This window comes from Hemitrygon akajei, chromosome 4 (assembly GCF_048418815.1).
Source record: "Hemitrygon akajei chromosome 4, sHemAka1.3, whole genome shotgun sequence".
NCBI lineage: Eukaryota > Metazoa > Chordata > Chondrichthyes > Myliobatiformes > Dasyatidae > Hemitrygon > Hemitrygon akajei.
The window spans coordinates 148,238,980-148,256,766 of record NC_133127.1 but is presented as its reverse complement, the minus strand read 5'-3'; the positions used below and the strand labels follow the sequence as shown (position 1 = coordinate 148,256,766).

Below are 17,787 nucleotides of genomic sequence, written 5' to 3'. Positions count from 1 at the left end.
TTACTTTAAATGACAATACTGAACCTGCCTCTACCACTTCTACTGGAAACGAGCTTCCAGTAGAACATGAAATTTGTTAACTTATCAGCAGCAGTTCAATGCTATACATAATCTAGCAGAGAGAGAAAAAAATTATTAAATAATAATAATAAACAAGTAAATCGATTGTGTATATTGAATAGATTTTTAAAATGTGAAAAAACAGAAATATTGTATATATTTTTTTTAAAAGTGAGGTAGTGTCCAAAGATTCAATATCCATTTAGGAATTGGATGACAAAGGGTAAGAAGCTGTTCCTGAATCACTGAGTGTGTGACTTCAGGCTTCTGTATCTCCTACCTGACGGTACAGTTGTCTTGCCGATAACAAACACTGAGCCAATCCGAATATGCCTGGACTCTTTCGATTTTGTGTTTTAATTTCTGTGTTTTTTTGCTTTTTTTGTTGCTCTTCGTGCAATTTGTTTTTATTGCATGTGGGGTGGGGGTGTGGAGTTTGATGGGGGTTGAGAGCCAGGTTAAGTAAATGCCCATGTCACATGAAGAATCAGGTTCCCAGGGTTGATCGAGAGACTAGGGCCCTGAAATGAAAACCAAGGACGCAGTGTTATTTTCAGGAGGTCCGTAATTATCTATTATGTTTGAATTTTTTTTTTGTGTAGGATCACACAATGTACATAATGGTGCTTTACAGATAATAGAGATTTAACACATTCCTATTTACTAGTGAAAGCTTCAGAGCACTGCAAGTTCAAGTTTCTTAATATCGGACTATACATATATACAACCAAAGAAAACAACATTCATCCAGACCACAGTGCACCCACAAAATATGTATCACACACAGCATATAAAACATAATATTACCACAAATAAGTTAATAAAATATAATTCAGAATGCACGTAGGTGCACAGCACAGGTAAAGAGCGCGCTGTCCTAGTGCCGAGACCTCAGTGGCGGCAGGGTATTCATTAGTCTCACAGCCCGGGTGAAGGAGCTGTGACCCAGCCTGGCAGTCCTCGTCCTGATGTTTCTGTACATCCTTGCTGACAGAAGTGGGTCAAAGAGATTGTGGGATAGATGGTAGGGTTCCCCAACAATGCTTCAGGCCCTTTGTATACAACATGTCACGGGGAGGGAAGCCCCAGTGATCCTTTCAACGGGTTTTACTATTCCCTGTAGGTCTTAAGGATGCGTACCACACGATGACGCAACCAGACAGGACACTCTCGATGGTGCTCCTGTAGAAAGTTGTTAGAATGGGTACAAGCCTCCATCTACTCAGAAAATGGAAATGCTGCAGGGCCTTCTTGACTAATGAGGAGGGGTGTGGGTCCAGGTTAGATCATCCCTTCTGTACACACTAAGGAACTTTGTGCTCTTCACTCTCTCCAGGGCAGAGTCATTGATGTGCAATGGAGAATGGTCGCCCTGCCTCCTCTTGAAGTGCACAATTGTGTCTTTTGTCTTGACCATGTCGAGACTCGGGTTGTTGTTCTTACACCGTTTGACACCTTCTCTCTGTATGTCGACTCATCGTTGCTGTTAATGAGACCAATCATTGGCCAATCTGATCCTACAGCTTGAGCTGGATCTGGCAGTGTGTGCCAAAAGCGCGAACAGCAGCGGACTGAGCGTACAGCTCTGGGGAGCAGCAATGCTCCCTGTGTTGGTGCTTTGGATGTTTATGACAAGAAGTCCAAGAACCAGTTACCATAGAACACTACAGCACAGTACAGGCCCTTCAGCCCTCCATGTTGTGCTGACCCATATAATCCTTAAAAAAAGTACTAAACCCACACTACCTCTTAACCTTCCATTTTTCTTTCATCCATGTGCCTGTCAAAGAGGCTCTTAAATACCCCTAATGTTTTAGCCTCTACCACCATCCCTGGCAAGTCATTCCAGGCACTCACAACCATCTGTGTAAAAAAAAACTTACCCCTGATATCTCCCCTAAACTTCCCTCCCTTAATTTTGTACATATGCCCTCTGGTGTTTACTATTGGTGCCCTGGGAAACAGGTACTGACTATCCACCCTATCTATGCCTCTCATAATCTTTTAGACCTCTATCAAGTCCCTCTCATTCTTCTATGGTCGAAAGAGAAAAGTCACAGCTTTGCGAACCTTGCTTCAAATGACTTGTTCTCCAATCCAGGTAACATCCTGGTAAATCTCCTCTGCACCCTCTCCATAGCTTCCACATCCTTCCTATAATGCGGAGACCAGAATTGAACACAATACTCTAAGTGCGGTCTCACCAGAGATTTGTAGAGTTGCAACATGACCTCTCTACCCTTGGACTCAATCCCCCTGTTAATGAAGCCTAGCATCCCATAGGCCTTCTTAACTGCCCTATCAGCGACCTTGAGGGATGTATGGATTTGAAACTCCAAGGTCCCTTTGTTCATCCACACTCTTAAGTAATCGACCATTAATCCTGTACTCAGTCTTCTGGTTTATCCTTCCAAAATGCATCACTTCAACTTGTCTGGATTGAACTCCATCTGCCATTTTTCTGCCCAACTCTGCAGCCTGTCTATATCCTCTTGTAACCTTCGACCACCTACAGCTCCATCCACAGCTCCTCCAATCTTCCTGTCATCTGCAAACTTACTCACCCATCCTTCCACCTCTACATCCAGGTCATTTATAAAAATCACAAATAGCAGGGGTCCCAGGACAGATCCCTGCGGCACTCCACTAGTCACCGACCTCCAGGCAGAATACTTTCCTTCCACAACTACCCTCTGCTTTCTTTCTTTAAGCCAATTTTTTATCCGAACAGCCAAGGTTCCACTGATCCCATGCCTCATGACTTTCTGGATGAGTCTCTCATGAGGGACCTTGTCAAATGCTCTGCTAAAGTCCATGTAGACCACATCTACTGCCCTACCCTCATCAATTACTTTTGTTAACTCTTCAAAAAACTCAATCAGGCTTGTGAGGCACGATCTTCCCTTCACAAAGCCATGTTGACTATCCATGAGTAGACTGTACTTCTCCAAATGCTCGTAGATCCTATCCTTAAGAATCCTTTCCAGTAGTTTGCATACCACTGACGTAAGACTCACCAGTCTATAGTTCCCAGGTTTCTCCCTATTACCTTTTTTAAACAAGGGAACTACATTTGCCATTCTGCAGTCCTCCGGCACTTCCCCTGCAGCCAAAGAGGATTCAAAGTTCATGGCTAATGCTCCTGTGATCTCTTCTCTCAATTCCCACAACAACCTGGGGTGTATCATATCTGACCCTGGGGATTTATCAATCTTAATGTTTTTAAGAAGATCCAGCACTACTTCTTTAATCTCCACACTGTCCAGCACACAGGCCCACTCTACTTCGACCTCATCCTGATCAAAATCCTTTTCACTTGTGAATACTGAAGCAAAGTATTAATTTAGGACCTCCCCAACCTCCTCCCCCTCCAGGCACATGTTGCCCTCTTTATCCTTCAGCAGTCCCACCTTCGTTCTCGTCATCCTCCTATTCTTCACATATGCATAGAACGCCTTGGGGTTCTCCTTAATCCTAGGCCTTCTCATGCCCCCTTCGAGCTCTCCTAAGTCCTTTCTTTAGTTCCTTCCTGGCTACCCTATATTTCTCATAAGCCCCTCCTACTTCCTGCTTCTTATATCTAACATATGCTTCCTTTTTCTGCTTGACGAGTTGCCTCACATGTTTCGCCAGCCACGGTTACCTTTTCCTACCATTTTTTCCTTGCCTCAGTAGGACAAACCTATCCTGAACCCAGCTCAAGTGGTCCCTAAACTTCCCACATTACTTCTGTGCTTTCCCCTTTGAACATCTGTTTCCAATTTACTCTCGCTAGTTCCTGCCTTATCCCTTCAAAGTTAGCCTTTCCCCAGTTAAGCACTTTATCATTTCGTCTGATTTTACCCCTTTCCGTAGCTATGCTGAAGCTAAGGGAGTTGTGGTCACTCTCACCAAAATGCTCCCCCACCAAGAGGTCTGTCACCTGACCAGGTTCATTACCCAGAACTAGATCCAGTATAGCCTCTCCTCTCATCGGCTGGTCCACATACTGTGTCAGGAATCCTTCTTGAACACACCTGACAAATTCAGCCCCATCTATTCCCCTTGCACTCTGGAGGTGCCAATCAATATCAGGGAAGTTGAAATCACCCATAACTACTACCCTGTATTTCCTGCTCCATTCTAAAATCTGCCTGCTTATCTGCTCCTCGATGTCCCGAGGGCTATTTGGGGGCCTATAGACTACTCCCAGCACAGTGATTGATCCCTTCCTATTTCTGACTTCCACCCAGACTGACTCCATGGACACTCCTTCTGCAGCATCCTCCTTTTCTAAAGCCGTGATACTATCCCTAACCAGCAATGCCACTCTCCCCCCCCCCCCCCCCCCTTTTCTACCTCCCATCCTATTCCTTTTAAAACACCTGAATCCCGGGACCTGCATCATCCAATCCTGCCCTTCCTCCAACCAAGTTTCAGTAACGGCCACAACATCGTAGCGAGTCCTAATGAGGACAGTTTCCCCATCAGCCTCTGAGAGATGATTGTGTTAAATGCCGAGCTGAAGTCGATGAGCAACATCCTGGTGTATGAGGCTTTGTTTGATAGGTGGGACAGAACAGAATGGAGGGCTGAGGGAATGGCATCATTAGTTGAGCAGTTTGAGGAGTAGGCAGAGCAGAAAGGGTCCAATGTAGGTGGAAAGTGGGATTTTATACAATGCATTTCCAGCCGCTCAACACACTTCATTATTGCTGAGGTCAGTGCCGCTGGGTGGTAGTCATTTAGGCCAGTTGCCATTGCTCTCTTGTTGGTGGCTGCCTTGAAGCCTGTCAGAACAGTGGACTGTTGCAAGGAGATATTAAAGATGTCCATTGAGATCTCTGTTAGTTGGGTCGCTCAATCCCTCAGCACCTGACCAGAGACAGAATGTTGTCTGGCCCAACAGCTTTGTGTGGGTTTGCCCTGGCTAGGATACTCCTCACCTCTACTGCGGTCAGACAGGGTCGCTGTTCCTCAGGGGGCAGGAGGGGGCTTTCCTCAACGTCCCCTCATTCTCTGCATCAAGTTGTGCATAGAAGGAATTCAGCCTATCGGGAGGTGAGGTGTCACTGTCGTTGACACACACAGGGATGACTTGTAATCTCTTATTGTTTGTGTAGCTTGCCACGTGTTCCACGTGTCCCTGGTGTCACAGAGGTGTCTGTAAATTTTCTGTGAATATTCTCATTTTTCCTTCCTGATGGCATGAGAGAGCACAACCCTTGTAGACCTTAGAATTGTATTATCCCCCAATCTGAAGACAGCATCTCAATCCCTAAGCAGTGCATGAACATCTACAGTCAGTCACGATTCCTGGTTTGTCCTGGCAGTGTAATGTTTAATCGTGATAATGTCTTCAATGCATTTTCCGTCGTAGCCAGTCACAGATCCCGCGTTTCATCAATGTTGACATCATGTTGATGAGCCCCTCAGTGCTTCTGGATCCTTATTGTTAAGAGCTCCTTTGTTTGGTTGTTGTATATTTGAAGTAGAGTTTGATGAGCTGGTAAAACTAGAACGCACGGCACAGATTATTACAGCCTGTCCAAGTGACATTATTCATATATACGTTCAATATTCTATTTTTTCCAAGTCTGAATCCTGATAGTTTAAAAATTATTTTTCAAGATAGCCATGAAGAATAGATCACAAAATGTGATCACAATACTCATAATTTTATATGCCTGAGTCATGTGCCATTTTAACCTCCTTTGCTCCAGGGAGAACACAACTAGCTTCTCCCATTTCTCCTTGTGACTGAACTGCTTCATCCCAGGCAATGTCGTGGTGAATCTGCCCTGCAGCCTCTCCCGTGTTATTACATCCATCCCACACTTTTGTGACCAGAAATGCACACAATACTCCATTTGAGTTCTGGAGAACTGTATTCAGTACTGCTTCTGTGTTCAGATCACCAGCTAATGAAAGCCAGTGATCTATGCCTTCTGAACCATGATATTTATTTGTATTGTACCTTCAAGGATCTATAGACTTGTGCTCCAAGGTCCCTCCGTTCCTTAATACTCCAAGATTCTACCAATTGTGTTGTGGACCCCAGCCTCATTAGTGCTTCCAAAATGTATCACCTCATGGTTGTCCGGATCAGACCCTGTTTTTTCAGCCCATTTGAGCAAAACATCGATTTTCCAAGACTACCTCCCACACTCTCAACATTTCTGCCAATCTTTGTGTCATCTGTGATTTTGCTGAAATTGCCTCCCACATCCACATCTAAGGTATTCATGTCCATTATAAACAACTAGGGTCCTAGCATTAATATTTGTGAGATAACATGAGTCACAGGTATCCAAATCTCAAAAGTAACCACCTACCATAGCCTTCTGCTGCCAAGCTAACTTGGGTTCTGTTTGCCAACTTAACATGTATGACATGAGCTCTAACTTTCTGAACCAGTCTCCTACTGAATGAGGGACATTGTCAAAGGCTTAACTGAAGATCATGTTAATCACACTCTTATCAATGCACTTTCACTGGTTCAAATAATTGTCAAATCGGTCAGACAGAATCTGCCTTTGGCTCAGCCACTTTGACTTTCTCTGGTTAGCTTCTGACTTTCCAAGTGATCATTAACTCTGTCGCTCAGAATTTTTCCTTGCCTGTCATAAAAATTCAAGTTTCATTTCAACAGAGAAAGAAAAGAGTAGGAGTGAGGAATAGATATTTTTAAAGAGTATATCTGCTAATCTTAAGATGGTGCAGAATGGACAAGATGTTAAGTAGTCTGTCTGGATTTCTTTTATTTTGTAATGCTTGCTTGGATTTTAATTCTTTCCAAAAGAAAGTTGCGGGCTAATAATTGCAGTGATCATTTTTGAGAAAAAGTGTGATTAATAAAGTAGTTAATAGTTGCTTTTGCTGCCAGCAAGTGGTCATTGTGCTTCACCAGCACCATCATAAACCAGAAGGGAATGAAAAGTAATGCAGGAATTTAAAAATGTACACTACACAATGGATCACATCACATTTCTCTGCATTAAACATCATCTGCTATCCCTCAGCACATTCCTCTAATCCGTTTATGTAATGCTGCAATATATCACCATCTGCTTTGCAGTTCACAATACTGTCAACTGCAAAGCGGAGAGTGATATATGACAACATTACTGTCAAGCAAATTTTTCACTTGTGTCACCATGTCCAGATCATTAATATAAATAAAGATAGTTAAACCTCAAACACTGATCCCTGGAAAATACCACTATTTACTTTTCCCCAGTCCGTGAAGTGAGCTTATACCATGACACTGCTGTCTAACTTCAAATATTCAATTATAAAAGTGCTTCATCTTCCCTGATTGCAGAATGTATCACGTGTCCTATTGAAGTCAGGATGGAGTGGAGGAAATGCAATTGAATATTGCTTAATGAGAAAAATGAGAGACCAAAATCTGAATCAGGTTTAATATCACTAGTGTATGTTGTGAAATTTGTACTTTTGTGGCAACAGTATAGGGGAAGAAGTTAGAAACATAGAAAACCTACAGCATAATACAGGCCCTTCGGTCCACAAAGTTGTGCCGAACATGTCCCTACCCCAGAAATTACCAGGGTTAACCATAGCCCTCTATTTTTCTAAGCTTCATGTACCTATCCAAAACTCTCTTAAAGGACCCTATTGTATCCACCTCCACCACTGTTGCCGGCAGCCCATTCCACGCACTCACCACTCTCTGCATAAAAAAAACTTACCCTTGACATCTCCTCTGTATCTACTCCCAAGCACCTTAAATCTGTGCCCTCTTGTGGCAGCCATTTCAGTACTGGGGAAAAAGCCTCTGACTATCCACATGATCAATGCCTCTCATCATTTTATACACCTCTATCAGGTCACCTCTCATCCGCCATCACTCCAAGGAGAAAAGGCGGAGTTCACTCAACATATTTTCATAAGGCATGTTCCCCAATCCAGGCAACATCCTTGTAAGTCTCCTCTGCACCTTTTTTATGGTTTCCACATCCTTCCTGTAGTGAGGCGACCAGAACTGAGCACAGTACTCCAAGTTGGGGTCTGACCAGGGTCCCATATAGCTGCAACATTACCTCTCAGCTCCTAAACTCAATCCCACGATTGATGAAGGCCAGTACACCGTATGTCTGCTTAACCACAGAGTCAACCTGCGCAGATGCTTTGAGTGTCCTATGGACTCGGATCAAGATCCTCTAATCCTACATACTGCCAAGAATCTTACCATTAATACTATATTCTGCCATCATATTTGACCTACCAAAATGAACCACCTCACACTTATCTGGCTGAATTCCATCTGCCACTTCTCAGCCCAGTTTTGCATCCTATCGATGTCCTGCTGTAACCTTTGACAGCCCTCCACACTATCCACAATACCCCCAACCTTTGTGTCATCAGCAAACTTACTTACCCATCCCTTCACTTCCTCATCCAGGTCATTTATAATAATCACGAAGAATAAAGGTCCCAGAACAGATCCCTGAGGCAATCCACTGGTCACGGACAACCATGCAGAATATAACACGTCCACAACCACTCTTTGCCTTCTGTGGGCAAGCCAGTTCTGGATCCACAAAACAATGTTCCCTTGGATCCCATGCCTCCTTACTTTCTCAATAAGCCTTGCATGGGGTACTTTATCAAATGCCTTGCTGAAATCCATATACACTACACCTACTGCTCTTCCTTCATGAATGTTTTTAGTCACATCCTCAAAAAATTCAGCCAGGCTCGGAAGGCTCAACCTGTCCTTGACAAAGCCATGCTGAGTATTCCTAATCATATTATACCTCTCCAAATGTTCATAAATCCTGCCTCTCAGGATCTTCTCCATCAACTTACCAACCACTGAAGTAAGACTCACTGGCCTATAATTCTCTAAGTTACCTCTACACCCTTTCTTGAATAAGGGAACAACATCCACAACCCTCCAATCCTCTGGAACCTCTCCCATCCCCATTGATGATGCAAAGATCATCGCCAGAGGCTCAGCAATCTCCTCCCTCGCCTCCCATGTTAGCCTTGGGTACATCTCATCTGGTCCTGGCAACTTATCCAACTTGATGCTTTCCAAAAGCTCCAGAACATCCTCTTTCTTAATAGCTACATGCTCAAGCTTTTCAGTCCGCTGCAAGTCATCACAACAATTGCCAAGATCCTTTTCCATAGTGAATACTGAAGTAAAGTATTCATTAAGTACCTCTGCTATTTCCTCCAGTTTCATACACACTTTCCCACTGTCACACTTATTCCTAAAACATTGAGTGTGTGCCTTCAGTTTGCTGTACCACCACGTTGATGGTAGCAATGAGAATAGGGCGTGTCCTGAGTGATGGGCATCCTTAATGCTGGTTGCTGCTTTTTTGAGGCATCACCCTTCGATGATGTCCTTGATGTTGGGGAGGCCAGTGCCCAAGATGGAACTGACTGAGCTTATAACTTTCTGCAGCTTGTTACAATCCTGTGCAGTGGCCCCTCCATACCAGATAGTGATGCAACCAGTTAGATTGCTCTTCACGGTACATCTATAGAAATTTGTGTCTTTGGTGACGTGCCAATTCTCTTAAACAAATGAAATATAGCCACTGTCATGCCTTCTTTGTAATTGCATCAATATGTTGGGCCCAGGATACATCCTCAGAGATGTTGATACCCAGGAACTTGAAACTGCTCACCCTTTACACTTCTGATTTCTTGATAGGGACTGATGTGTGTTCCCTTGACTTACCCTTCCTGTAGTCCACAATCAATTCCATGGTCTTACTGACATTGAGTACAAAGTTATCGTTATGACATTACTGATCTATCTCGCTTCTGTACGCCTCCTCGTCAGTGTCTGAAATCCTGCCAACATTAGTTGTGTTGTTGGGAAATTTATAAATGGTGTTTTGAGTTTTGACTAGCCACACAGTCATGTGTACAGAAAGTAGAGCAGTGGGCTAGGCACATATCCTTGAGGTGCGCCATTGTTGATTATCAGCAAGGTGAAGATGATATTTCTGATCTGCACAGTCTATGGTCTCCTGATGAGGAAATCAAAGATCTATTTGCTGAGGGAGGTGCAGAGGCCCAGGTTTGAAGTTTATTCATTAGAATTGAGTGTATGTTCGTGCTGAATGCTCTTATAGTCAATTAACAGCAGCCTGACATAGGTATTACTATAGTCCAGGTGATCCAAGGCCGAATGGAGAGCCAGTGAGATTGAATCTGCTGTAGACCTATTGTGGCGATAGGCAAATTGAATCAGGTCAGGCTCTTCCTTAGGCAGTAGTTGATTCTAGCCATGACTCAATCTCTCTTTCAACTAGAAGAGAAACATCCTGTAGTTTTCAGCTGAATCATATAACATCCATTATAAGTGCTTTTGTGCAACAAGTTAACACTTGCCCGGAGGTGATTAGTGGATTTTTCAACCATTACGAGGTAAAATATTAAGATCAAGTTCAGTCTTTTGAGATAAATTTTAGTTAAGACTAATAAGTTTCAAAACAAAATTCAGCAGATAAACATCAGTATGAAATAAGTAAAATAAAAACAGGAGGAAACCATTCAGTCCTTTCAGCTTGTTCTACTATTCAGTAACAGTCCTGGCTGGAAATGATCTCAGTGCTACCTTCCTGTTTAATTTCCTCAATCAATCAGTTTATTGTATTCATTTACTTTTTGAAATACTTGCATTGGAACATTAACATTTTAATCAATTGAAAAAATACTTGCGAAATAAACAGATGAGGAATGATAGATATTTTCCATACCAATACCTGGTGATGAAAGTATGGATTATATGATCACAGGTTATTCATTAATTTAAAATTTGTTAAAGTGGTACTGTACTCAGTTGTCATCCTGTACATTTGGTAAATCAAAATTGTCATTGGTGCTGATCACAACTACCATCCCATTAAAAGTATTTTTTAATTAAATGTAGACTGGTTATATTAAAATGTTTTAAAAGGATTTCTTCATGAAAACTGTGGTAATTATTTATTTTATTTCTTTCCCCAGGAATTCTCATTATGATGTCTTTGTGTGATAATGTCAACATCTATGAATATATTCCTTCCATCAGACAGACTGATCTCTGTCACTACCATGAACGATATTATGATGCAGCCTGTACCTTGGGTGCCTACCACCCATTGCTGTATGAGAAACTTCTAGTGCAGCGAATGAACAAAGGGATGGAAGCAGACTTGTATACAAAAGGCAAGGTCATTCTGCCTGGTTTTAGTACTATGAAGTGTTCTAGTGAACAATGAATCTTGTGTTGCAGGAAAATTACTGATTCGTACATGATATATACACTGAAACTTAAATAAAATACTTGAACTGAGTAGTTAGGATTAACCTTTTGGGCAAAATCAAGATAATGAGGTATGGAGACTGCAAACAATTTTGTTTCATTATAATGAAGCGTTTGTATTTTGTAAGAGAATAATGTGTTGCAACACACTCATAAAGGACTGTCTGAAATGAAGTCAAATTTCAAGTAGAGATTTTGTACCACCATAATTTTGTTAAGAGCTTATTGTTTGAATGGGGCCTGTGTAGCTTTTAGTAAAATTGCATCATTAATTTTACTTTCAATACATAGGCTTAGTGATGTTATAAACAGATGGAACACTTAGAAGCATATTTGACTTTTACAATAATTACTTCCAGAAGTTTTCTACGATGAATTACATTGTAGCAAACTTCAATCAGTTTTCAACTGTGCAAAATAACTTCCACTAAGACATGAAAAATGTGCAAATGGACCTATTTCTAGGCTCTAACAATTATAAGATGAAAGTGACATCTTGCGGAACGTCTTTATCACTGAATGGAAAAGAATAGCAGGCATGATGTAAATTGGAATGCTGATTTGCTATCAGCCTGACTTGAACTTTATGTGAAACTTATTTTATCCTCTAAGAATTTGGTTTAAAATCAATCCCTACTCCAAACATTTAGGGTAGCCTTTCAATTGGAAGGAGAAACAGGTGGGATCTGATTATTCAGCCTCTGCCCTATATTCCAATGTAATGACCAAAGAAGAAAGATCCAAACATTAGACTGGCCCTTATGTGTGTCCAGAAATTTCACTTTATATATTGTATTACATTGTGCTGTATAATGTAAAATATTAAATATGATTTATTTGACATTAGAGATCATGCCTCTAATATTAGTGTTCACTGAAAGATCAGAAATAAACAGGGTTCCCATAGAATGTAAAATTCACAATGTAACTATGTAATAAAACAGTCACTACATCATGTTACTGAGAATAAGGAGTGAAAATTCAAAATGCAATTTTCTTCCACATTTAGAAATTTATTAGTTGTATTTAGACTAAATTAGCTTTTATCATTGGAATTTAATAGCAAATGTGGAGAAATCTCAATTTAAACCATCAATGTCAGTATCTGGTACAGTAAATTCCAATATTACTGAATTCATTCTCTGAGGACAGCTCTTGTAATGCATCCTGGCATTGCCAAAAAAAACCCCACAGCGCACAGCAAGAGAGATTATCGTTGGTTTTTAACCAAGTGGAAGTGTGTTATGGGAAAATAGTATAGTTGGAGAAAAGCTTATCATTCAACTGACACGCCAAAAAGGTGTTTCCACAGTCTTGGATCGTGGAGGATCCAAATGGCAGCCTCACTAGCAAATGCAAGCAACAATGGGCCCTGCCCCTGGGCTTTATGGAGGTTCACTGGCAACCTGAAAGGGTATGCTTAGCCTTCTGAAGCTGTAAGTTAATTCCTGGGCTTCCATATTTCTCAGTGCATTTGACAGCTTACATTTGATCTATCTAATAGCAACTAGTTGCCTATTCAAAACAATGGAAGGTCATAGCTGGCCAAATGAAGGAGCAGAAGCTCGGGTGAATAGATTTTCTTAGTCATATTACAGGAAACCATATAAAATACCTATTATTTAAGTACTGGAAATCCATTAAAATAATAATGTAATTTCAAAGTTGCAATAAACTACCAACATTCTATTTCTCCCAAGTTTTATAACAGCATAATTCCAAATGTCATGCTCACTTAAGTAAACACACAACACACCCCTGGTTTCCATATCAGAAGTACCTCATTCCATAAATAGATTAATAATGTAACGTTAATGCAAAGTACGTACAAAAAGCTCCAAGTTTTAGAAAAAGCCTTGGTGTTTTCTTAATGTTGCATGCTAGTACTCAGATTCAGTCCTGAAATCAAGAAAGATTGATTTTCTTAGGAAATCTTGAACTGCTATAACCTTGAGCTGAGTCATTATCAAAGATGCAAATTTTGAGAAGGTAGATGGGGAGCAGATATTTTCTCCCAATAACTTTTGCAAGGGATAGAAAGGAGTCTCAATAGAAGGAGGAGCTGTATGGCTTTGGAGCCTGGAAAAAAATGATTTTACTAGCTAATTCAACAAGTTTCGACTTCAGTACAATGAACATTGAATAAGAAGCAAGGCAACGTATTGGCTCATATTTATAGAAGGCATAAAATGAGAGCGTGGAGTATCACAGGCCAATATGGCATCAGCTTTGAGTATTGTAGTAATTACCTCATTACAGAATTTCCTCAGAAATGATCCAGTACATTCATTCCAATGTTATCTTGTGGTGAATTCTCAAAAATGATATAATTATTGAAAATTTGTATAGTCCAATTATTAAATACTTATCTAGAATAGAAAATCAGAATTCTGTGTCTGTAGTTGTAAAATAATAGATTTTAAACAAACTTAAATTTCAGAACATTTTCAGATATTATGCTTGCATACAAATAATGAAAAGTTAGTTCTTAATAATGTATCGGATATTGCTAAACTATTAGAAATTTTATATTTTTACTTTTTAACCCATCTTTCTCTTTTGGGCCAGTGACCTGGACATTGAATGGGTATTGGGGGACAGCAGTGATTTGCTTGTTTAAAGGGTGTACCTTTGGGCAGAACACCTTGATGCCTGGGGTTTTTTTTCAGAATGCAGTGTTTAGAATGCAGTGGAGGGCCTCTTGGATCTGACAGATTCCTTAAGTTCAAATTTATTGTCATCTGTCCGTAATATCTACAACCAAATGAAACAATGTTCCTCTGGACCATGGTGCACCCACACAACATATATCACGCACAGCACATAAACCAAATGATCACAGTATAAAGAAGTTGATAAAATATAGTTCAAAATGCACGTAGTAAAGCGCAGCATAGGTAATTAGTAATCAGCTCACTGTCCTAGTGATGAGGCCTCGGTAATGGCATGGTATTCAGTAGTCTCACAGCCTGAGGGAAGAAGCTGTTATCAAGTCTCGCAGTCCTAGCCCTGATGCTTCTGTACCTCCTGCCTGATAGTAGTGGGTCAAAGAGATTGTGAACTGGGTGGTAGGGATCCTCAATGATGCTTTGAGCCCTTCGTTTGTAACGCTGCTGGCAAATGTCAAAAACTGGTGGGGAGGGAGACCCTGGTGATCCTGTCAGCAGTTTTCTCTCTCCTCTGTAGGGTTTTGCGGTCCGATACCTTGCAGTATCCGTACCAGACAATGATGCAGCCAGCCAGGACACCCTCGATGCTGCTCCTGTAGAAAGTTGTTCAAATGCGGGTTGTGGAGCCTTGCACACTTCAGTCTCCTCAGAAATTGTAGATGCTGCTACGCCTTCTTGACTAGCAAGCAGGTGTTGTGGGACCAGGTTAGATCATTCATTAAGTGCACACAAGGAGCTTTATGCTCTTCACTTTCTCCACAGCAGAGCCATTGATGTGCAACAGAGAGAGGCTGACTTGTGCCTTCATAAAGTCCACAGTCCTCTCTGTTGTTTTATCCATGCTGAAAGTCAAGTTGTTCTTGCACCATTTGACAAGCGTCTAGATGTCAGCTTGACGTGCTCAGTTCCTGTCAGATCAGGAGCGCACGAGAAATGGCTGCTTTGTAGTTAGTTCTGATCCTTGACTGTGATATATGTTGGGATGGGCTGTAAGGGAAGAAGGGTTGAACATGATCTTTGGGTGTTAGAAGGCATCTCGTTACCAAATCTGGGAGAGATTACAACACCCGGGAACGAGTCTGAGTGGGTGAAAGACTGCTGGTGATATGCTTGGGAGGGTGCAGAGGGCACACCTGCTCCTGTTCCCTTACCAGGAGTTTAATGAAGATAGTTGCCACCTTCTTGAAACTATCCCTAGCTCGCTGCAGCTGTTGAGTTTCTGGGGGCATGGGAAACTGGCCATCACTAGTGAGGTAGATGAAATCAGAACTTCAAGCCTCTCTAACTTTTTTAATGTCTGTCCGTTGACAGTCTGCAGATGTTAGTGGCTTTCTGACCACCGTCGACCTACTTAAATTTAACCATCCGTCCAACCTTCTCCTTCCTCACCATATGCTCCCAAACTCTGTGTTCCCAACAATATTTTCAAAAGGTCATGTTAGAATCATAGTTATTTCTTTATGTTCTGCTAGTACTCCTGGCTGAATTTCCACATTATTTTATACTCTCTTATTCCCTTGTTCCATAAAAATGACTTTGCCATATTAGTATACCAAGACTCAATATTCTCATAAAATCCTTCTACTGTATACTTTGTCTTTAATAGAGTAACTTTTCTTCTAAATGAGCCACTGAAGGTTAAGCATTTGCTCACTAATAGTGTCAATAGCAATAAATCCAGTGCAATTCCTAATGCACTGAATTTTATCATCATGGTGAGTTGTCCTTCTATATGTATCTTCTATCTGTGCTGGTATTAGCTTCTGTTCCCAAGTTTACCAGACACTCAAGGGTGAAGCCTTTGTGTGCAAATGCCAGTTGTCAGGGTTAAGATGAAGTTTTACAAGACTTTGACGACTATATTACTCAGCTGTTGAATATATCCAAATTACTGTAGGCTCAGAATCAAGTCAACATTATTAAAACTAAATTAACTAAAAATTGTAAACATTTAAACATTTACAAAAAATTGAAAAGCAAAAAAACTTAAATTTACTTAAATACTTAATCATAAACATTTCAACAAACTAATTAAAAATGTAAATTAACTAATACATACTTTTGTGCCAATGGTTGTTTCTTTCCATCGAATGAATAAAGAAACTATTCTTGCACCAGTTAAGGACATTTGGAAAACTTTCATTAATGTGCATTCTGACTTCATAATACATTTTATTAAAATATTATCTACAGCAAATTCAGGACAGTGTATTCATCCTAAATATGATTATGGAGAAGAGCTAGCAGTTACATGAATAACTGTGGATATTTTCCCACAAAATGTAGGCTACCAACTTACTCTAACAGTAATAATGTCTGACTTGTAAACCAAAATCAAATTCATAACACAACAGAAAGATGGGTTAAGAGGTGTATTCCAAGTACTGTTTCAAAAGTGTTAATTTCAACTTTTCGTCACACCATGGAAACACATTGATTTCAAAACTCTTTGCTGTTCTGGATTGGCATTAGATATTATAATTGCTTTGAAACTTTAAACTTCTAGTGTTAAAATTGTGGTGACAGATTGCTCTGATTTGAGCAATCCATTAAAGTGGGTATTGTTCTGTATTCATGAGTGCTCTTATATAGACACTAGTACAAAATGTGAAAGTGAACTGGTCTCTCTATTATGTTTTATAGAATTTTACCTGAAAGTCTATGTTCTGCTCAGCATAAAATATCTTTTGGGTTCTGTTTATTAACCCTTGTAACGGTTTCAAATGTTACGCACTGTAAATATTTCAAAAATAGCCTTAAAATACATACTATGGTCATGTTTTCAATATTTGATGTAAAAAAAAGTTTGGTGCTTGAAAAGAGTAACATTTTAAAACAAATTTCAAAGATATATGAGCCACATTATTTTGTTTAAATTTGATTTTCTGACATTCTCAACTTGCATTCTTTGAGTTAGTATCGAATTAGCATTATTATAGCCTAAAACTGTTGATCTTCATATTTTTACATTTTGATTTTATATATTTTATGTATATATACTGTATAGAACTAATAAACATTTTTATCTTCACTCTCCTATTTGTTAAGAAATTTGCTTTACAAGCAATAGATGTGCAATGACCTGTGGCACATAAATAATTTAAAAAAAGGAAAAGTTTCTATGCAGAACATACTTATTACCAGAATAAGATGTGAAGGAAACCCCATAAATTCCAGTGGCACTGATTAGTTATGCTGGGTATCACCCCTTAGATCCTGTGCCGTCGTTGAGCAAAATTAGGAGCACAGTTGAACTAAAGTACTAAGATTCAAAGCATGATGCTTGCTCCTTTCTATTTCTGATAATCTTTAGTTTGTTACTTGCAGTTAAAGTTGGTAATATTTATTTTTTTTTTGGTTTAATAGATAAATTAAAATGAAGTAACAAAATTAGCCAAGTCATTCATTATTGTTACTTGGAAATATGTCACAGTTGTTGTTAACTCAGAATCCTAGAACTCCCTACCCAATCTGGTGGGAGCACCTTCAAGTGCCCTCTTTGGAACAACAAAAAGTGGGCAGTAATTGCTGTTCTTATCATCTTGCAAAAATGGGTTAATAAAAAGTAGACTGACCAAAATGGCTTTGAATTAGTTTTCCTCTGAGCTGAGTTCAAATATCTTTCTCTGCAACTACATGAATTTTTAGTGAAATTCTGCAAATATTATATTTTTATTTATTGCATGATTTTGCTTTCACTTAATAAATCTTTGATGTCTAGAAATTCCATGACACTCTTAGAGATCATTAATATTTGTAATGACATAGTTGGCAATGCTTTTGACA

At 40.1% G+C, this 17,787-nt stretch overlaps 1 protein-coding gene across 3 annotated transcripts in view; it reads left to right on the top strand.

Annotated features, from left to right (window-relative positions):
• LOC140726765 (beta-galactoside alpha-2,6-sialyltransferase 2-like) overlaps positions 1-17,030 on the top strand; it is a 93,747-nt gene extending 76,717 nt beyond the window's left edge. For all 3 annotated transcript variants that reach the window (XM_073043562.1, XM_073043563.1, XM_073043564.1), the window contains one exon: positions 11,035-17,030. In XM_073043562.1, the coding sequence (XP_072899663.1) occupies positions 11,035-11,288 (254 nt within the window). In that variant the 3' untranslated portion in view covers positions 11,289-17,030. The remainder of the gene's footprint in view (positions 1-11,034) is intronic.
• The last annotated feature ends 757 nt before the right edge of the window (positions 17,031-17,787 follow it).